Raw genomic sequence first — 23,261 nt, 5'->3', positions numbered from 1 at the left:
CTGGCTAGAGGCAGTCAGTTCCCCTTGTGGATCACTTGATTAAGTTCACATCTCAACCACTTCCTTATGAGGGATCCCACTCCAGAGCGCTATCCAATGTGTGCCTACCCTGACTGCCCCAGGACCCAACCCCAGACCACTAGGGATATCCCTTGTGCCCTGGATCCCATGAAATCATTCAAATTAGCCAATGCATGGGAACCCAGGGCACCTAGTGAACTCCACTCTACCTGCCACACAAAAGTTTCTCCCTACAATTACTAGAACAGAACCTGGCTCATTCCCTGTGTGGCCAAGTATGGCAGCCATTTTTCATTTGGAATTGTCACAGACAGTTTGCCATTCATCTATCTGAGTATCATTGTGTTGTGTCCCTCAAAACAATCTTTCTGATGCACTGTGGGCAAGATTGCATGACTGTAACTGCTTAATCTTGCATAGCTTCTTGGGGTACTGCTTTTGGCTTACTAATTTATTCCAAACCACCAGGAGAACATCTTGGAAAGGAAACATTGCCTGTTGGTTAGCTTGTGCTTTAACTTGCAGCTTGCTGCTGTGTCTGCTGGTGGTTTCTATATGTCTCCTTACCCAACTTTTCTTGGTATTGGAAGATTAAGAAAAATCAAACAACAGGCCTAAAAAGCTAGACTCCACTTCCTGGATACTAGCCCAAGTGGGAGTCACCTCAGGGTAAGGAGCCATAGGCCACATGGGCCACTCTTTCCATGTCCAACCTTAAGGTGTGTCTTCAGTCTTTTCTAGACTGCGTATTTGTGTCTCCCTCACCCAAATTTTTGTATTGAAACCTATTTTCCCGATGTGATGGCATTTGGAGGTGGGGACTTTGGGAGCTGATTAAAGTATAAGGACATAGGCTTCATGAATGGGAGGACTGCCCAAAGAAACTGCATAGATCTAGCTTATCCTTTCTACCATGTGAGGACACTGAACAGCTGGCCTATGCACTAGCAAGCAGATTCTCAGCAGACACCAAATGTGTTGGTGTCTTGTTCTTAGACTTCCCAGCTCTAGAACCTTAAGAAATAAATTTCTATTGTTTATAAGTCACCCAGTCTGCAGTGTTTCGTTGTAGTAGCCTGAACAGACTAAAATAATAGGCATACATTACTCTGATGCAATAAGTAATCAATAAGTAAACAAATGGATTAAGTATGTCATAAATTAAGTTAGACAAAATAGGACCCTGTGATCTTTAATTAAGATAGTTAATTTGGCTCAATGTAAGTTTAAATAGGCCCCTTAATGATTGAAACATTCTGTAAGACATAATCAATAATTATGCGATTATTCCCACCGGTTCCCAATTTGACAGCTCAATTGTGCTTGTGCTAAAACATGTGAAGAATAAATGCTGCCTCAGGGTAGCTTACTGCAACCTTAATTGCAGTGCTACATCCATTAAAACCCACATGCCCAAAATACAACATTATTAAAACTAGTAACAACATCTAATATGTTTTATTCAGTGCTTATTTCAGCAGCCTTTGAGTTTGCCTTCAAAGGGGAACAACACACATTTACTGGATGGCCCTTGGATTATCTCAACAGCCCTGCCGTCACACACAGGCTTTGCAGGCAAGATTTTAATTGCATCCGTCTTTCCCCATAAACACCAAGTATGATATTACATTAATAACATTTTTATCCAAGGAGTTTTGTTTAACATACTCACTAAGGACATACAAATCCAACAACTTTTAATCCCTTTTTGGGTTCTGGAGGCAACATATTTCTCATTTACTGATTTTATATTCTCCCTGATGCTGCTACTAATGACCTTAGATTAAATAACACTCATCCCCAATAAAAGGAAACTGATTAGGGCAATTTATGTACTCAAATACCCCAAATAATCAAGACTCAACCTGATATAAGGGTCAATTTTAATGTAGGTCTTAATTTTTAAAAATGTTTTCTAGACCCATTTTTGAGGCTTTGTCTAGAGGAGTCAGTTTCCCTTCTTGAGCAACTGATTAAATCAACTTCCCACCAATTTCCCTAATCTGGGCTTTCACACTCCAGGCCCCAGGACCAAGTACCAGACAAGTAGGAACAGGCCCATATACAGTTATACACAGGAACCTGGAAAATTATTCAAAGTAGCCTGTCTGGGAGCCCTTCAAACCTAACTCCACCCCACTTGCCTTCTACAGCTCTAGCTTGGTGTTAACGCTGTCTGTGAGGGCCCTGTGTGGCCCTCTGTTGCAGTCTTCTGTTTTTTGGAGCTATAAGTAAGAAAGAGCTCTGCTTCTCATCTATTCAAATGTGTTGTGTCCCACCATCAAATGCATCTTGAAATCTTCAAGAGCAGGAAGAATGTGTTCCTTGCTTCTCTCCTAGCTTCTAGTGGTGTGCTGGAAATCTTTGGACTTCATTGGCTTGTGAAGGTTGTGTCTTGATTTCTGCCTTCATTTCTACATGGCATTCCCCCTGTGTGTATGTGTCCAATTTCCTTCTTTTTTATAATGAACCAGTCACTGGATTAGGGCTTAACCTAATCCTGTGGCCTCATCGCAACTAATTACATCTGCAATGACCCTGATCAAAATAAGGTCACTTTTAAGGAAGTGAGGGTTAGAATTTCAACATATGAATTTTGACAGAACACAATTCGACTCATAATAGGAAATCTTTATTGAAGCTACATATTATGTCTATCCTATCTATGGCAATCAATTTTAATTTTTTTGGTATATACCGAAGAAAATAAATGCCCAAGTAAACCAAAAAAATATGTACACAAAACACAAGTGTTCATAGAAGCCTTAATTGTGTTATTCCTGAAATGGAAAATCCAAGTACACAGCAAAATAGATGAATAAATTTGGCATGGTCAGACCAAAGAACCATTACATGGCATTACAAAAATGAACTATGTAAAGAATTTCATTTTTATGGAGTTCAAAAACTGGCAAAATGGTGATAGAAATCAGAGTAGAGTTTCTCTCTTGGGAAGGGATATTGACAGAGAAGGAGCAGGAAGAAAACTTCTTGGAGAGTGGAAATGGTCCTACCTTGGTTTTGGAGGTGACTATCTGGGTGCATATACAGGTAAAAATCCGTGAAGCTGTCCACTAAAGATTTGTGCATCTTACCATGTATAATCTATGCTTCCCAAAATGCTACTTTCTAAATGAATTGCTACATAATTCATTTTGTCACTTCAAATGCAGGAACCAATGAATGTGTTGGGTTTTTTTCTTTATCACTCAACAAAACTCAGCAACGTTTCCTGTCCGTGGCTGGTCTGTAGCTAACCACTCCAAATGCATGCTTTGGGGAGGATGTCAGCTTTGTGGGTTCTGATCTCCGTCAATATCATGGTGTCTGGTAAGTCTTATGCTGTGACTTTTTTTGCAAAAAGTAAACATATTTTCAGTTGTAACAAGGAGGCCCTTTGTCCACTCATAAAATGGTTTATTATTTCTCCTAGTGGTAGTGATTAGTTTGTTTATTACCAGCAAGCCTTCTGATCTACCCTATGTCAATGGTGCACTGACTAGTTGTCCGGCTGAGTCCAGAGTAATATGAGGGGTCCTAGAATGGAGTGAAACTGAACTTGTGTGACTAGGTAAAATGTAGTGTTTCCTCCGGTGTTTCAGTTTACACTTTTATTGTCTCTTTGAATTCTTATTTTTTGGACCTAATGTTTATTTGTGTGATTATTGTTTCTCCTTTGATATTTCTAGTATTTCTAGCTCACAGGCTAAGAAGGAAACCCTAAAGTTCTACTTGGGGTTTTTAAATTTTAAAATAGAGGCAAAAAGTATATGGGGGGAATATTTGTTTCAGAAAATGAGGATCAGAGAACATAAATAAGAATGATTATTTATTCGAAGTCCATTAATGATTTCAAGCTGACACCACAACAAATGGAAAGTTTTCCCAAAGCATGAACAGTAAACTAATGATTGGAGTGGCTAAAACTAGAGCAGCTTAGGCAGGTGAAAACAAACTTTTGAATCCATCCTGTATTTCCCTGCAGTCATCCGAAAGAAGTTCCAAAACATTCTGAGCAACACTGGCTTCCGCATTTCCATATATGTCTAGTTAACTGTGAAGAAGATCAGTTCTTTAGAGAAAGAAAGATGGGAAACTAGGGGCAGAAAAGATGAAAGAAATTGAGAGGGAGGGAGGAACATTTGGGAAGAACTCAAAAGACAGTGAGTAGAAGATTTGACTCATGAAAACACTAGAGAAATATTTAGATGTGGCAGGAAACAGACTTAACAAAAAGACATAATTGAAAAGAATAATTAAAACCTGTTCATGTGACTGGCTCCATTATGTGTTTGAAGGGGCAAACCCATAAGATTGCAATGTATATTTTATAAAATTAAACATCCATTTAGTATAAAAAGGTTTTCTGCCATTTGTATTTTAAGACTTAATTTTTTCTTGAGTGCAGTTTTATGTTTACAGCAAAATTGAGAGGAAGGTGCAGAGATTTCCCATGGACTATACCACCTAACCCCACCTAGCTGCAGCTTCTATTTCATCATCAACATCCCCTCCAGAGTGTTACATTTGTTACAAGTGCTGAACCTACAGTGACACATAATTATCACCCCAAGGCCATAGTTTACGTATGTGTTCTGTGTATTTATCCTCTCTCCCCTCTAAACCGTCACAACCACTAATCTTTTTAGTGTCTCCACAGTTTCTGCCTTTTTCTAAATGTCATATAGTTGGAATTATGTGATATGTAGCCTTTTCTTAGGCTTCTTTCACTTAGTAATAGGTATTTCAGTTTCCGCGTTGTCTTTTCATGGCTCTATAGGTTATTCATTTCAGCACTGCATAATAGTCCATTGTCTGCATATATCCCAGTTTATTCAGCCATTTACCTACTGAAGGGCAACTTGGTTATTTCCAAGTGTTGGCAACTAAGAATAAAGTTGTTATTAACATCCGCATGGGGGACTTTGTGTAGACATAATTTTTAACCCAATTGGGTAAATACCAAGGAGTGCTTTTGCTGGATTGCATTGTAAGAGTGTGTTCAGTTTTTTAAGAACTTACCAAACTGTATTCCAAAGTTGCTGTAGCATTTTGCATTCCCACCTGTAATCAACGAGTCCATGTTGCTTCTTATCCTTGCCAGCATTGGATAGTATTAGAGCTCTATATTTTGGCCATTCCTGTGAGATCGTATATGTTTCTCTTATATATATAAATATACTCTATCCAATTAAACATATAAAAATCTACCTTATATATTTATATATTTAACATCTATATCCTATATAAAACATATAAATATATATTCAAAGACTACATTACTGCTATCATTATATTGAATAAAATGTTATCTGTTAGATCAATTAAGAAAAATAAAGCTTTTATTTTACATTCTCTTATTCATTCTCCAATTGTCTTTCTTCATTTACGTAATTCCAAATTTCTGACTTATATTATTTCCTTCTCCTTGAAGGACTCTTAACATTTCTTCCAAGGTAGGTCCACTGGAAACAGCTTCCCGCAATTTTTGTTTGTTTGAAAAAGTATTTTATTTCTCTTTTACTTTTGAAGGGTAACATTCTAGGATACAGAATTTTAGGGTGGTGGTTTTTTTTCTATTAACATGTTTAATATTTTACTTCATTCTCTCTTTGCATGGTTTCTTAGGAAAAGTTGGATATAATTCTCATCTTTGTCTACAAGGTGTTTATTTCTCTGTTTTTTTTTTCCAGATTTTTTCTTTATCTTTGATTTTCTGTAGTTTGAATATGATATACCAGGTCTAGGTGATTTTCCTCAGATTTTTTCCTGTTAGTGTTCTCCAAGCTTCCTGGAACTTTATTTGGTATCTGATAGGAACTTGGAGAAATTCGCAGTCATTGTTTCAAAGATTTCCTCTATTCCTTTGTCTCATTCTTCTTTCTTTTGTTTTTTCCAGTACACGTGTTTTACACATTTTGGGAGTTGTCCCACAGTCTTTGGATATCCTGTTCTGTCTTTTTAATGTTTATTCTCTTTGCTTTTCAGTTTTGGAGAATTCGATTGATAGAATTCTAGCTTAGAGATTCTTTCCTCAGCCATATCCAGCCTATTAATAAGGTCATCAAAGACATTCTTCATTTCTGTTACAGTATTTCTTATTTAGTTTTCTAAATTTTGCCTCATGTATTTTGAATCTGTTACCAGATATACAAGCATATCTTGTTGTTTTATTGCATTTCACTTTATTGCATTTTGAAGGTATTGTGGTTTTTATAAGTTGAAGGTGTGTGCCAAATGCACATCGAGTATGTCTATCAAGCACCATTTTTCCAACAGCATTTGCTCACCTTGCATCTCTGTGTCACATTTTGGTAATTCCTGAATTAGTTGAAGCTTTGTCATTACATTATATTTGTTGTGGTGATCTGGAATCAGTAATCTCTGATGTTACTATGCAATTATTTTGTGGTGTCAGTAACCATGCCCATATGAGATGGTGAATGTAAGTGGTACGTGTGAGTCTGTGTGTGTGTGTGTGTGTGTGTGTGTGTGTGTGTGTTCTGGCTCTTCCCCCATCTCTATCTCCCTCTCATCAGGCCTCCCTATTCCTTGATACACAACAATATTGATATTGGGGCAATTAATAACCTCCCAATGACTTCGAAGTGTTCAAGTGAAAGAAGTTGCATTTTCTCACTTATAATAAAAACTTATAATAAACGACTTATAAGCTTAGTGAGGAAGGCATGCTGAAAACTGAGACAGGTCAAAAGTTGTACCTCTTGTGCCAGCAGTTGGCCAGTTATGAATGTGAAGGAAAAATTCCTGAAGGAAACGAAAGTGCTACTCTAGTGAACACACTAATGATAAGGAAGTGAAACAGCCTTATTGCTGATCAGGAGAAAGTTTTAGTGATCTGGAAAGAAGACCAAAACAGCTACAACATTCCCTTAAGGCAAAGCCTAATGCAGAGCAAGGCCCTAACTCTTCTTGATTCGATGGAGGCTGAAGGAGGTGAGGAAGCTGCAGAAGAAAAGTTGGAAGCTAGCAAAGGGTGGCTCATAAGGTTTAAGGAAAGAAATCATCTTCATAACACAAAAGTACAAGGTGAAGCAGCAGGTGCTGATGTAGAAGCTGCAGCAAGTTACCCGGATGATGTAGCTAAAATAATGCATGAAAGTGACTACACTAGGGGCACCTGGGTTTCTCAATGGGTTAACCATCCATGTTGGCTGAGGTCATGATCTCACGGTTTGTGAGTTTGAGTCCCACATCAGTATCTGTGCTGACAACTCAGAGCCTCAAGTGTGCTTCAGATTCTGTGTCTCCCTCTCTCTCTGTCCCTCCCACACTTGTGCTCTGTCTCTCAAAACTGAATAAATGTTAAAAAAAAAAGTGACTACACTAAAGAGCAGATTTTTAAGGCACAAAATGGTCTTATATTGGAAGAAGATGTCATTTAGGACTTTCTGAAATTCTCCCTTTCTTGTATGCTATAGGTTTGTGTTTTTCACTATAGTTTTCCAGGTTGACTAAGCAGAGAGTCAATGAGTAAATTGAACTCTGTTGTATTCTCCTAATCTGCCTAGTTATTTTGGGGGGATTGAGGGATAGGAGAGGCATATATTTCTTGTTTTATAATTCTCCTCTTATGTCTTTAAACACTCTCAACACATTTATTTTATGTCCTATGTTTTGTAATTCTACTATCTGAAGTTCTGAATCTTATTCTTCTCTCTAGGAATAACAGAGGGAAGCCAATAGAAAGAATATTATCTGACTTTATGGTTCCTTGTTTCTTCCTGTGTTTTGTAATTTGAAATGTGAGCTCATCATCGTGTGACTTTGAGTCTGAAAACTGGTTTGAATATAGAAACTGGGTGAAGGACCATGATTTTCCATTGTGGCAACTAACCCGAGTCTTTACTCACTGCTATGGACTGAATGTGTCATCCAAAATTCATATGTTGAAACCTAATCTCAATGGGATGGTATTTGGAGATGGAGGGTTTGAGAGGTAATTCAGTCATGAGGATGGAGCTCTCAGATTAGTACCTTTATAAGAATAGACCCAAGAAAGCTTGTTTTTTCTCTTTATCTCTCTTTCTGCCACTCCATGCGAGAATACAGTGAGAAGACAGCTGTCTACAAGCCAGGAAGTGGGCTCCCACTGGACACCATGTCTGCTAGTGCTTTGATCTTACACTTATAGCTTCTAGAACTGTGAGATAAAGTATTTGTTACTTAAGCCACTTTATGGTATTTTTGTTGCAGGAGGCAAAACTGATGCAAGACATTCATTTATCCTTGATCTGGTCATATAGGGCAAATCATACTGTCTTTGGCCGCCCTTCTCTCTTACTCCTAAGAACACTAAGATTTATCTGATTTTGCCACAAATCTTTCAGGTCAGAGCCTCTTGGTTGCCATTCTGGCCTTGCTACTGTTTATGATTATCTACTTTGCCCCTGACTATTAGGTGCTGTCACCTTGTCTTGGTAATACAGAATCCTATCCCCCTCTCTGTGGCCAGCACCACACTTTCCCGCAGATCCAGGTTCTACAGGAACCTCTGTAGATAGTGTGCATGGGTATCAGCAGTCACTTGATTCACTGGATTGGGAGAAGGCCCACAACCCTGAACACTTCAGGGCATTTCCTAGTGCAAATAAATAGTAGGATTTCAGAATTCTGTCTGGTTTTGTGGGATGGAGAGAAAACACAGAATCCCTAAGACTTCTACCTCAAGAAGGAACCTGGGGAATGGAGAAGGTGCATCCTTAGGAAAGGTCTGAGAGACCTCCCAGAATTTTTAGCTGGCTTGACAGGAGAAGACCTTTTTCTGAAGAAATCAGTCAGTAAAGACTGGGGGAGCTTCTTCAAGTATGAAGACACTAGCAATGCCAAGCTTTCAAAAAAGTTTTGAAAGGAACATGACCCCACTAACGGAACAAAATCAAGCCCCAGTGGCTGATCTCAAAGAAATGGAGCCCTGCATGCTTGACAAAGACTTCCAAAATAGCCTACTTAATGAAGCTCAGTGAGCTACAGGAAAACACAGATAGACACCTAAATAAAATCTGGAAAAAAATCTATGAACAAAGGGAATGTTCAAAAAAAGAGGTAGAAATCATGTAAAGGAACCAACCACGAATTTTATGCAAAGAATACTGAAAAATTCAATTTAAAATTCCAACAGTGGATTCATCAAGCAGAAGAAAGAATTAGTTGACACAAAAACATAATTTGTAATCATCCAGTCAGAGATAATAAGTGAACAAACAGAAAAAGTGGAAGTGAGTGAAGAAACGCTGAGTGTTATGAAACACCAAGAAAACAAAATAATATAGGCATTACTGGAGCCCCAGATGAGCATAAAAGAAAGGAGCAGAAAGCTTAGGAAAAGTAATAATGAGAAGTAATCTCCTAAATCTGTGGGGAATGAACATTCAGATCTATGAAGACCAAAGAACTTGACTGACCATAAAGAAATTTGCACTGAGACATATTATAATCAAATGGAAAAGAGAAATTTATGAAAGCAGCGAAGGAAAAGTGACTGGTCACATATAAAGGAAGCTTATATTTCTCAGCACAGAACTTACAGACCCAGAAAGTGGAATCATACATTCAAAGTCCTGAAAGAAAAATCCAGCCATGGAAATCCTTCACTTAGCAAATCAGAAATATAGGTGAGATAAAGACTTCCCTGGAAGAAAAATAGAAGCTGACAGACTTCATTAGTACTAAACTTGCTTACAAGAAATTCTAAAGGAAGATCTTCAAATTGAAATAAGAAGATGCTGGGCACTTGGGTGGCTCAGTAGGTTAGGGGTACGACTCTCAGTTCATGATCTCCTGGTCGTAGGATTGAGCCCAGATTGGACTCTGTGCTGACAGTGTGGAGCCAGCTTGAGATTCTCTCTCTATCCCTCTCACTCTGCCCCTCCCCAATCGAACTGTCTCTCAAAAACAAATAAATCAATTTAAAATGAATAAATAATAAATAAATAAATAAATAAATAAATAAATAAATAAATAAAATGAAAGATGTTAACCAGCAATACAGTGACACATGGACATTAAAACACACTGGTAAATGCCAATATAAAATTAAATTCAGAATAATGTAATACCATAATGGTGGTGTGTGAATTACTTTTAATACTAGTACAAATGCTAAAAACAACTTTTAAAAATAATTATAGCTATAATAATCTGTTAGTGAATACACAAGGTAAAAATATATAAATTGTGACACCAGTAAAATAAAATGAAGGAGGAGATGTAAAAATATTGAGTATTGTATGCCATAAAATTACACTGTAATCAGCTTAAAATAAGTATAAGGTGTTGTAAATATGCCTCATAGTTACCACAAAGAAAAACATTTGTTAGATACAAAAAAGATACAGAAAAAGAAATCCAATCACCGCTACAAAAAAATCATCAAATCACAAAGGAAGCCAGCAAGAGAGGAAGAAAGGAAAAACAGAACTTCAAAACAGTGAGAAAACAATGAACACAAAGGCAATAATAAGTACATACTTTCCTATCAGTTGTCTTAATATAAATATAGGCACCTGGGTGGCTTAGTTGGTTGGGCGTCTCAGTTAGCTCAGGTCATGATCTTGTGGTTTGGGAATTTGAGCCCCATATTGGGAGCCTGTTTGGGTCCTCTGTCCTCCTCTCTCTGCCCGTCACCAGTTTGCACTCTCTCTCTCTCTCTCTCAAAAATAAGTAAACATTAAAAAATATTAAATGGACTAAATCCTCCAATCACATGGCATATAGTGGGTGAATGTGTAAAAAACCAAGATTCAACAAAATGTCATCTACAAGAGACTGACTCTAGCCAAGGATACATGTAGGCTGAAAGTGAATGGATGGAAAAAGGTGTTCCAGGGAAATGAAAACCAAGAAAGTAGGGATAGCTCTACTTAATACTAGAGAAAATAGACTTTAAGTCAAAAACTGTAACTAAAGACAGAGAATTTCACTTTCAAATGGTAAAGAAGTCATTTCATCAAGAGGATTTAACCCTTGTCAATATTTATGCCTCCAACATGAGAGTACCTAAATATATAGAGCAGATATTAACAGACTGAAGAAGAAATAGAAAACAATACAGCATTTTCAGGGAACTGTAACACCTTACAATGAAAAATGAGCAGATCATTCCAACATAAAACCAATAAGGAAACAGTGGACTTGAACAACACTGTAGGCCAAATGGCCCAACAGACATGTTTAGAACATTCTTTCCAACAATAGTAGAATATTCTCAAGCACACACAGAATATTCCACAGGATAAATCATAATTTAAAAAATTGTGTTTTACATCAATACAGATCTTTTTCAGAACCCAGATTTGAAGTCGATCAGAACTACTTTGTCAGAAAGTCTTTGATTGCCAGAAAGTCCAAGGGAAGGAATGCATGTGGGTCTCAGGAATGATGGAATTAGAAACTTCCTTTAGATGAGGAGTATCATTCTCTCTCTTTCTTTCTCTCTCTATCTCTCCATGCTTCTGCTTCATTCTTCCAGGATAGATGCATTAGTCAGCAGTCCTCATGGAAACAGATTAACAGATAGAGAAGGGAGGGACAGAAGGAGAGAGGAAGGGAGAGGAAAGAGAGAGATTTATTTTAATGAATTGGCTCATGTAATTGTAGAGACTTGGCAAGTCTAGAATCAGCAGACTGGGCCAGCAGCTAGAGACCCAGGGAAGAGGAGCAGTTTGAGTCTGAAGGCAGTCTGCTACAGAACTTTCCTTTCCCAGCAGGTCAATTTTTTTTTTTTAAATAAGGCCTTCAACTGTTGAACAAGCCCTATCCACATTATGGAAGGCAGTTTGCTTTACTGGAAGTCTACTCATTTAAATGCTAATCTTATCTTAAAAAAAAAAAAAAACCACCACAACAACGAGGAACACTACTTTGACAGAAATTATGTTTAACTAAAGATATTAGGAACTATGGCTTAACCAAGTGGACACATAAAATTAGCCATCACTGTAAGAAAGTGGGAGGAAAAGAAGGGTGAACTATTCTCAATCTGGTTCCAAAATTCTTGTGAAAGTACTCACATTTGTGTGGCTGGGTGAGGTGCTCATGAGTGGGTCAAAAAAGTTTAATCCGGGAGTGGATCTGTAGAAAGCACTATACTCAGCCCCCCTCATGTGAGGCACCCATGATGGATTAATCCACTGTGGCTAGGAGAGGGGTGGAGGCAGGGTTCCTAAGGGTACTTAGGAAATTATTCTAAGTACAGAGCAAGGTGTCTCATGAATGGTAAATCATTGATTAAGAGCTTATGGTGTAAGTTTTAAATGTTAACATGTTTGTCAACATAATGATGGAAGAACTTCTAACTTCTGCTTTGTAAAGCTTTTTGTGGAATTTATTTACAAATAACTGATTTTCTTTTTCTATTTTTTTAACTCTTCATTTATTTTTGAGACAGAGAGAGACAGAGCATGAGCAGGGGAGGAACAAAGGGAAAGGGGGACACAGAATATTAAACAGGCTCTAGGCTCTAAGCTGTTGGCACAGAGCCCCACACTAGGCTCAAAACCACAGACTGTGAGATTATGACCCAAGCCAATGTCGCTCAAATGGCTGAACCACCCAGGCACCCCAAAAATAACTGATTTTCTATCTTAGTGTGTGTAAGATGTGGATAAACAGTGACTTGCACTCCATTTAAATCACTAAAGTTTATTTCATTTCCTTTTCTCTGAATGTTTTGTAGCTTCAACAAATAGTTCACTTACAGACAGACAACAGAGAAGTTTCATACCTCCTGCAGCAGGTAATATGTTTTTAAATTTTTTTCCAGAGGCCAGAGCTAAGGGGAGGAAGAGCTGAACTTCCTTAGAAGCAGGGCTGATGGTCTGGCCAGGGGGCCAGCGTGAGCCCAGCTGAAGAAAACGGTGACCTGAGTGCCGAGGTGTGAGGGACCCCGATGACCCGGCCCTCCTCCCCCGAGGCAGTTCACATTCCCTCTGAGGACTAAGGAGCCCTCCCTGCCAGGCACTGGGCTGGGCCATATGGGGACACGGGGGGCCGGGGGGGGACGAGAGGGGCGAGAGCACCAGAGCACCCTAAGGGGCCCATTTTGTGGGGGAGCCCAGATGTAGCCCAGATGGCATATAACATAGAGGAGATGAGCACCCACATCAGGTGTGCCGGGAACGTAGAGGAGAAGGTTAAGCAGCAAGGCTCTGAGGAGGCTTCACAGCGGATGCAGCATGTGAATTGGCTCTTAGGGGAAGAGGAGCATTTTCGGAGACAGACAGTGGCGTGCAGGCCACCCCAGAGAGGGCAGGAACGATGTGAGGACAGACCTAGATCTGCAGGTGTGCTTGGTGCTTTCTTTGTGAAGTGTGGGGGTGACCTTGGGGTGGCAGGATGGCAAAGGTGAGTCAGTTTGAAAAAGAGGCCTTAGAAGCCAACGCCAGGACATGCAAGGACTGTCTTGGGGCAGAGGGAGGTCTCTGAAGGCTGCTAGTGGGAGGGGATCACACCCGTGTCACAGAATCCTGGACCTGCTGCAAGGCCAGGCGTGAACTGAAGAGTGGAGAGATGGGAGACAGACACAGACGTCAGGAGGCTTCTGCGGGCACCCAGCTGTGTGGACCTAGGGTCTGGCAGTGAGCACAGAAAGGAAAAGCCCAAAAGCCCATGGGGGTTGTCTGTGTGCAGAAGGCGGGAGGAGACGGGAGGAGAGTCGTAGACACAGGAAGCAGGAAAGCTGGGACGTGACTGCTGGTTCCGGAGCAAAGGGGGTGAATCTACCCACTTTCCTCTGTGACGGGAGGTGAAATCCCCGTAGCTGATCACAGGGCTGTGAGATTATATTTGAGAGACAGGTGCCAGCCCCTCTGAGTGTGGAGGAGACCTGGTCACTGGTAAATTATCACAACCGGTGTGAATGGAGAAAGAGGAAGATTCAGAAAGGGTGAAAAACAGCGGTCACAGGTGGAGGGGGTTGCTGGAGGGCAGAGAGCAGAGGAAGGTGAGAGAACAGACAGTGTCCACGGTGCTTGGGATCCTCGCCCCGGGAGCTACTTCTCTGGAGACGGTGCCCCTGTTAAAGCACATATGATTATTTGGTTAGCTGGTAATTTCCTTTAAAATAAGAGAGTCAGATCTCGAGAATAAAAGCAGGCAAAATATGGAAACCTTAGACTGTTCAGAAGCAGAGGTACAAAGCCCTGAGAACACAAAAGAACATTCACAAGGTCCTCCTCATCAGCCTCTTCCCTTTGTGGTTTCATCGTCAGCATCTTGTTGGGGCACACGGAGCTCACCCTCACCCCCCTGTAGCTGTTCTCCAAGCAGCCACCTTCTTGCTTGCCTCTAACATTGGCCGGGGCGCATTTTCCCTGTGCGGGGGGTGCGGGAGTGGGGGGTGCCATGTGCAGTGGTGGATGCATCATGGGTTTCACTGGCCTTCAGATCTGCTTTAAAATCCACCCCCCACCGCCCCACTGGGGTGCATGGTGCATGGGTGTGAGTCAGTTATTTAAGTGTCTGACTCTTGATTTAGGCTCAGGTCATGATTTTATAGTCGTGGGATCAAGCTCCATCTGGATTTCATGCTGGGCTGGGTGCGGAGCCTGCTTAAGTTTCTTTCACTTCCTCTCCTTCAGTCTCTGTGTCAAAAATAAATAAACAAATAAACAAACAAACAAACAAACAAATAAAGTGAGGAAGGAAGTAAATATCCTCCCTCCCCTGATTCCTGTAGTTATGGGATCTTGATTGGTCTGTGAAATTTGAGGGCATGAGCCCATCACAGAAGAGGCAAGTACGCCAAAGAAGGAGAGGAGGGATCTCAGACGAGAGTTTAGCACTCACAAGCTCCATCCACAAAACAACTTTGCCCCATCACACCGGTTCTGCCCTTGTGAAAGTGATGGGCTCCTTGCCAGTCACCTGGGTTATAGGTGCCTAGACCCTGACTTCCTTAATCCTCTCTCAGCAAACCCCTCCCAGTCAGGGACCCATTATGTTGTATGTTGTAGGGCTTAATTGTGACTTTAAAGTTGGACAAAAGGAGTGAATTCATGTAATTCTCCTAATAATATAGAATATACAGACACAATCTGTGAGCAAAGTTCACAGTTGAACAGTTTGCAGCTTATGTGTGACTCAATAGGAAGGAAGGAAGATCTGTTTATATTACTGACTGTGTGATTCTCAAAAAAAAAAAATTAGTGTTAAAAATGTCCAGACTGGTCAACGTGAATGCCATCTTATGTTTTTAATGTTTATATTTGTCTGAAGTGCCACCTTTAGGGATAGGCATTTAGTTCTGATATTACTAATCCATTCTCTCTCGTTAATACTTAGGAGGAGGATATCAAATCACAATTTTTCTACTTTCTATACTAAGGAGCATGAGTTATAAGATAAATCTAATAGTCTCTATTACCAAAAGGTTAGATTTAGATGATTTTTTCCCATTAATTTATATTGTGTTTTCTTGTTTGTTTCTACATATCAAAACTTCTGAATCAATGTACAAGTACTTCAAATATTTCTCACACTGATAATAGGTATAGGTTACCTAAGACCACAGGATAAGGGAGAAAAATGGGTTCATCTTTGGATAAGTTTTAATGTGTTATATGCATTTTGCATATGCTTTATTTTTTATGTAAACCTCATATTTTTGGAATAAGGTCACATCCTAGTACAATTTTATGTAGTATGTTATGGAAAATATAACACATGAAGTTCTTTATCAAGCTTCTCTTTCATCATTTCTTGCATGTGTCCAGCTAACACTTCCCTGTCTGTACGTGTGGGTACAAAGGCTGTGCTCTCTTGCCCTCCCGTCACCTCGACAGCTGTGCAGGTAACCACCTGGGAAATAACCCTCAGAGACCAGCCTGCCTGCACTAGAGCCTACAGGAGAGATACGAACGAGACCAGGGCCAAAAACTGTAGTGACGAGACAATATCCTGGGACACCAGACATGATCAGAACCCTGTCCTTCAGATTGATCCAGTGGCCATCACCCATGATGGATATTACAGGTGTGAAGTGGCCACACCTGAAGGGAATTTCTATCAAGGATATCACCTGCAAGTGACAGGTAAGGAGCATCATGTATGGTGGTGTTTCGGATAACCCGATTCGGACTCAAACAAATGTCTCTCTGTATTGGATCCATATCCCTGAGTTAAGACTCAAGTGTTTCCCCCCCTGCATGTCTGCAGTGCCCCCTGAGGCGACCCTCTTTCGAGGCAAGAATGGAACTGTCGTGTGCAGGGCAGCTGCAGGGAGGCCAGCGGCGCAGATCTCCTGGACCCCAGCGGGAGATTGTGACACTGAGGAAGAGCCACTGGGCAATGACACAGTGACTGTGCAGAGCACGTGCCTCTGGGAGGACCACCCGGTGTCCACTGTGTCCTGCTCTGTGTCCCATCTCACTGGCAACCAGAGTCTGTCCATAGACCTAAATTCAGGTTAGTAATTCTAGCTTTTGTATGATGTTTTCATTCTTTCAGAGAAGTTAGGGAAGAATGAAAAAGGAGTGTGTGGAGAATTTCACTCAAGGATAGTCTCCCCAGCCTCTCTTTTATATCCTTCTCTTCCACCGTTAAGGGTTATGTCCACAAGAATCATGCAGAAAATTGGTTTCAGAAGCCATATTTTAAATGATGTTTCCTTGTAAATAATTATAATAAAAATAAATAAAAAGAATTTAAATTATTAAATTTAATTCTTTCTGTTCTATACAAGTAGGAAGTTGGCTTGAGTAGTGAGTGTACTATTAAAATACTACTTATGGTTTTAGGAGAAGGATAAAGTGTGTTTTTAAACAAATATTTATGCTTTTTAAGAAAGGTCCAGTCACTCATAAGTTTTCTTCACAAATGTTTTTGGTAGGATTTTATTTTCCAGGTTCTTCTATAATTTCTTAGCTATTGTATAATAACCTCTATGATCCATTTAAACTTTACTCTTTAGTTTCTTAAAAATATAGGTACTTCCTAATCGTCATAAGCTCAGTGATAAAGTCTGGAAACTCCTCTTACTGCAATTTTCCACATGGCCAAATTTATTTATTTATTTATTTATTTTTTTACAAATAGTTTATTGTCAAATTAGTTTCCACATAACACTCAGTGCTCATCCCCACAAGTGCCCTCCTCCATGCCCACCCCCCTCCCCCCCACATCCATCAGTCCTCAGTTTTTGTCAGCATTCAAGAGTCTCTCATGGTTTGCCTCTCTCCCTTTCCCCCACCATTTCCGCCCTTCTTCTCCCCCTTGTTCCCCCGTCAAGTTCCTCCTAATCCTCCATTACGTGCACACATATGATATTTGTCCTTCTCTGCCCGACTTATTTCGCTCAGCATAACACCCTCAAGGTCCATCCAAGTTGCTACACATGGCCAGATTTCATTGTTTCTCATTGCACATGGCCAAATTTATTAGATAACCTATCATTTCTTTTTTCCCCTGAAGACATCCTTTCTTGAGTGTTTACGCGCTCTTGTTCTAATCTGCCTGCTGGGCCCCTAGACCTGCTGCACAGCTCTGGTCCTGGACACGTTTTGCCCTTGTCCGTCCTCTGCCTGATTCCAAGTCTGTTTAATCTGCGTCCCTTCTGCCTTCCTGACCTTTGCTAGTTTTAGTGTTTTTGGTTTATGTATGAAGCTTTTCTAACCTCTAGTGATCCTTGGTCCCCCGTTCATTTCAAAGTGAGCATTCAAAAGTGAGTTGATTGGAGGCTGTGTCTGTGGGTGGTCCTGCCAACTAGTTGGCATCAATAGGCCGAAAGAGGGTCAATGAACTTTTTTCTAATGAGGGATTCTTTAATTATCTGAAGGTCTTATCTTTGATTCTGCTCAGGGTCTGCAGAAAATAAGTCTCCAGTCTGTTTCCTTAGTGGGCTAAGGCTGACCATTCCTGTTATGGGAGCAGAGAGAGGGAAGTGTGTGTGTGTGTGTGTGTGTGTGTGTGTGAGAGAGAGAGAGACAGAGAGACAGACAGAGACAGAGACAGAGAGGGAGGGAGAGACTGTTCAGAACTCAGCCTTTTCTCTTTAGTCTAGCACGTCATCTCCACCCTCCACTGTGTCTGGATCCTTGACTCTCCAGCTCACTCTGTCTGGGTCAGACTTCCTACTTCCTGCTGTTTGTGAAGGTGTAGTGAGTGACCTGCCTGCTCAGGGTGGGGGTGTACTGGGCAGCCTGCCTCTTTTCAATACAGACCTTCAGGGGCGCCTGGGTGGCTCAGTCGGTTAAGCGTCCGACTTCGGCTCAGGTCATGATCTCACGGTTAGTGGGTTGGAGCCCCGCGTCGGGCTCTGTGCTGACAGCTAACTCAGAGCCTGGAGCCTATTTCAGATTCTGTATCTCCCTCTCTCTCTGACACTCCCCTGCTCGCACTGTCTCTCTCTCTCTCTCAGAAATAAATAAAATATTTTAAAAAATCAATACAGACCTTCAAAGAAGCTTCCAGCATTTAGCTCACACTTCACCCCCTACAAATCCCTTTTTATATATTTAGTCCTTCCTATTCTAGAATCTTCTAGGTCTTCTGTGGGACACTAATATCCTTACTTATTCCACCCTAAATGACTTGCCTTCTTCTGTTCATTTTTCACCTAAAAACAAGTTGAAATATTTCATCTGCTTGTCTTCCTCCATGTTCTCTTTGTCTTTGCAAGTCTATTTTTAAAAAATTGCCTGATATTATAGTAATTTTTAAAAAGGAAGAAGAGAAAAAACCCATTTCTTTAAACTATCATTTTCCAATATCCTTTCATAAAGTGATTTTAAAAATGATTTTAGCAGTATTTCTGGAGAAGAGTAATGGTGCCCTGGTTGTGTATGAAATTCAACCACCAGGTATTACCATATGATGTTATATCAGTAGAATTTCAGAATTGAAAGACAGTCTGGTCCACTCCCAGCCAGTCTCCTTCCGTCTCTCTTGGAGGGCAGATCTTCAGCCTCTACGGTTACGCTTTTTTTGTTTTTATGTTTATTTATTATTGAGAGACAGAGGGAGACAGAGCACTAGCATAGAGGGGTCAGAGAAAGGGGGAGACACAGAATCTGAAGCAGGCTCCAGGCTCTGAGCTGTCAGCACAGAGCCTAATGCAAGGAACTCACAAACTGTGAGAATTGAACCCAAGGGGGACACTGAACCGACTGAGCCACCCCTGCTCCCCTCTGTGGTTCCACTTCTAAAGAAGGACAGCGCATTAGTTTTCAGGAGGGGGTTTCAAAACAGATGTTGTTGTTTTCAACTGCAAGAAGATGTTTATTTTCAAATAGAATACAGAGAAATGCAATGTGTCAAAACAAACTGTTGAAGGAAGGCAGAGGGAGTGGACAGCAGCCTGCTTAGTCTCCACTCACCCCCTCTGCTGGGGGACCCATTCAGGGCACAGCAGGAGCAAGGTCTAAAACCACTGCCTCTCAGAGCTGGCGATTCCTGTGGTCTTCTTCTCTTGTCAGGCTGAGCTTTATACTGTGACAGCATTTAAGTCATTCAGTCAGCATTCAGCATTCAGTCAGGTTCAGGGCCCTGGAAGAACGGTGACCTCAGAATTAGGTAATTTTCCAAATTACCTCCATTACAGCTCCCCACCCGTTTCTGAATAGTGGAGATGAGAGACCCTGCTGTTCCTGTAACCAAGCAATCTACTCTCCTCACCTCTCCTGTACGAATTCACCATTTTTGAATCCTTAAAACCACAAAATCCCGACTTAGGATGATGTCTTGCCACAATCCTTAGGATCAGAATAGATAAAGCAATTTTATTATAACCATTATTTGAACCCTTAATGGCTCAGAAATGTTTAAAATCACAGAAGTGAATTCCATGACCTATGAGACATCCTTGAACCATTTCTATCTATCTATCTATCTATCTATCTATCTATCTATCTATCTATCTATCTATCATCTATCTATCATCTATCTATCTATAATTTTATACTTCATATATATTTAGTTTCAATACACTTTAGTTTTTAGAGCTGTGTTAGGTTCCCAGCAGAACTGAATGGAGGCCACAGAGTTCCCATATGACTCCTGCCCCACCACCTGCACACCCTCCTCCCCTGCCTCCATCACTTATGCCACCGGTTACATTTGGGGTAGTTGATGAGCCAACGGTAACACAACATTATTACTCAAACTATGTGATTTAATTAGGGTCACTCTAGTTGCAAAATTGGTGAATTTTAGCATCTACACAGCTGGCAGGGGTCCCCCATTGTAGTTTCACACAGAGTAGTTTCATTGTCCTAAGGTCCTCCATGCTCCACCTCCTCATCCCTCCCTCCACCTAACCTCTAACAGCCTCTGATCTCTTCACTGTCTCCATAGTTTTGCCTTTTCTGGAATGTCATAAACTTGGAGTCATACAGAATGTAGCAGTCTCAGACTGACTTCTTTCACTTAGTAAGATGCATTTAATTTCTTCTGTGTCTTTTCATGGCTTGGCAGCTCATTTCTTTTTAGTGCTAAATATATTTCATTGTCCAGATTCACCACAGTTAAACTATGTATTTTTTGTATCTATTTTTACAGGAGACCAGTCATCACTAAATTTAAATATTGTATATATCTCCTTCTTTACTTTGATTATCTTGATCATTGTGGGATCCATTTGCCTTTTGAAACTTGGTGTCTGCAGGTATTGACTGATGTTTTTTCTTCCTCAGCCTTATTGGGCCAGAAGGGGTCAGAAATAGGGAACTGACAGGTGAAATTAATATGCTAACATCAACTTTCCTATAATCAAGAAGCCATCCTAAATGTGTAGATTTGGACTAGTCTAAATGACAAGAGGGATTTTGCTTGGTTACTTAGGCATGTAAGCACAGTGAATTAGGCCATTTAGGACAGCGTCTTGGGAGAGATGGTGTATGCTAAATTTCTAAACCAGTGAAGAATTACAGTAATTCATTTAATGTCACATATTTTCCATATATTAGGCTTCTGTTTCATAATTCCACTTCCTTTTCCGAAATCTGGAATTATCTTTTCTACATGTATTAACTAAAAGTAGCATTCTTATTTCTGGTAGTTCAGTTCTGACTTATTATGGATTCTATCAAAAAGAATCCGCACTTGTCAATAGTGTACTGTTCTGTTTTCCCATCTTAAAGTAAATAATGATGTTTCCTACATTCACTCCAGCTTATTTTTATATTTTTCAGAAAATGATAATTAAAAAAAACAGATGTTACCTCACTTGTTGAGGAGGTAAGACAACATTAAAAAGAATGTTTGCAAACTGTTAGGCCACAAAGTCAAAATATAGCTACAGACTTTTAAATTTGCATTATATTAGTATTTTAATTGGAAAGTAAAAATTCTAATTTTATAATGCTAATAGTCAGCCATACTTACTTTGTTAATTATCTACCATGTACTATTTATATGTACCCTAAACCATATTTTTATTTCAAGAACCATACCTTACAAAACACAGAGTGTTTGCCTCATTTAGACTATAATCTTTAGAGAAATTGAATTTTTCTTTCCTCCCCCATGAAACTATCTCTAATCCTTGACTTCTCTTTCTCAACACCATCATCATTTTCTTCTTACCTGGGCTTAAATCCTATCCTGCTCCAAATCTCATTGCTAGGAGCTTACCAAGTCTTTGACTCTCTCCTTTGAAATGCCTCTTATGTTACTCAATTCTTCTCCATCCCTACTTTCACACAATCTTTTTCATTTGACACTGAGACCTACATAATCAACAAATTTTTTGATAAGATAATAGAAAAATGTCTTTCTCTTATGTCCATGTAAGCTCAGAGATAAATACAAGCACTATTGGTAGATACTACAGCTGTGGGAACCAGTTAGGAAAATGTAGGTAGTTAGTGACTTCTGGATTTTTTGAATTGATTTTGACTTTGAGTTATTTTTCAGGATGAAATGCAATCCTATGCCAGTGACACACAGAAGAACAATCTATGACACTGTGAACAGAGTGAAGAGGTCTGAGGTGTTACAAAGTGAAGTTGATGGGCTATGTCTCCATACTTCATAAGTTACTGGAATCTAGCACCAGGACAAATGAATAAAGATACAGTAAAGCTACTCTTTTGATTTTCTTAGAATTCTAGAATGGAGAATATAATCAGTCTTTAAGATGTTTTATAACAACACAAGCAGAGCTATTGCATTCATTTGAATGGTTACAGAAAATTCCATTTTATGGTTATGTAAAAATTTAGTTAACCATAGACCTAATTATGGACATTTATAGGATTTAAATTTTATTTGTTTGCTTTGCTATTATAAACAATACCACATAGAGATATCTCTTTGCATTTGATTGAGTACATTTGTATAATAATTTCCTTGAGAGGAATTGTGCATTTTCATTATTGATTGATATGTCAAATTGCATTAATTTACATTCCTTTCAACTGTGTTTGAATGTGTCTTTCCCTATACCATTACTTTTATATCTGTAATATAAGCCATTTCTTGTTTTTAATCAACCATTTAATTAATATGATGTCAGAGTATAATAAGAACTTCACTGCTTAACAAAACTGGGTTTATGTTTTCTGTCATGTTTATGAGAAAGAGCAGGGATGAGAGAGAGGGAACACATGTGAGCAATTAGTATTCTGAAAGCCTTATATGGCTGTAGAAATATTGATAACTAATACTTGCACTTGTGATAAATTGAGAATGTGTATTTTTATGGTGTACATTTTATGGTGAGACATTGAGCAAGTAACAGATGTTGATTGACTATGTAAGCAGCTAAATATGGACTATGAAGAATTTGGGTATCCATAAAATATGGTCCATATGATAAGAGGATAGATAAGAGGTGACATGACATTCCCCTATTGTTTTAGTGGAATACAGTATTAATCATGTGTACATTGACTGTTTTTAAATTTTTTAAAAAATTGTTTTAATTATGAAAAATTATGAAAAAAATCAGTCTACTTCTCCATATCAGGAAAAACATTAAACATTTTCATCATCATAGGGATGCCTGGTTGGCTCAGTCGATTAAGCATCCAACTCTTGACTTTTGTTCAGGTCCTGATCTCATGGTTTGTGGGACTGAGCCCCATGCCTGTCTCTGCACTGTCACTGCCAGTCTTGCTTGGGATTCATTCTCCCCCCCTCTCTCTCTGCCCCTCTCCCTGCACATGTGCGTACACTCTTTTTATTTTTCTCTAAGAATAAATGGATAAACCTTTTTCATCATGGTAGAAATTAAAACAAAATTCATTCATTCTTCAGTTATGCCATTTGAAACACTTATGAAA

At 39.6% G+C, this 23,261-nt stretch overlaps 2 protein-coding genes across 2 annotated transcripts; both read left to right on the top strand.

Moving 5' to 3' along the window:
- The first annotated feature begins 3,269 nt into the window (after positions 1–3,269).
- On the top strand, positions 3,270–16,108 carry LOC120248328 (cell surface glycoprotein CD200 receptor 1-like). Its single transcript, XM_039256632.1, has 3 exons — positions 3,270–3,351; positions 12,719–12,778; positions 15,756–16,108. The coding sequence occupies exons 1-3, from the start codon at positions 3,288–3,290 to the stop codon at positions 16,106–16,108; spliced, it is 477 nt and encodes a 158-aa protein (XP_039112563.1). The 5' UTR covers positions 3,270–3,287.
- Positions 16,109–16,187: 79 nt separating this feature from the next.
- On the top strand, positions 16,188–22,863 carry LOC120248327 (cell surface glycoprotein CD200 receptor 1-like). Its single transcript, XM_039256631.1, has 3 exons — positions 16,188–16,446; positions 20,536–20,641; positions 21,892–22,863. Exons 1-3 carry the CDS (start codon positions 16,188–16,190, stop codon positions 22,010–22,012), a joined length of 486 nt encoding a protein of 161 aa, XP_039112562.1. The 3' UTR covers positions 22,013–22,863.
- Positions 22,864–23,261: the final 398 nt, after the last annotated feature.

The sequence above is a fragment of the Hyaena hyaena genome, unplaced genomic scaffold, assembly GCF_003009895.1.
Source record: "Hyaena hyaena isolate Hyena2069 unplaced genomic scaffold, ASM300989v1 scaffold_582, whole genome shotgun sequence".
NCBI lineage: Eukaryota > Metazoa > Chordata > Mammalia > Carnivora > Hyaenidae > Hyaena > Hyaena hyaena.
This window is presented reverse-complemented; position numbering and strand designations above follow the sequence as displayed.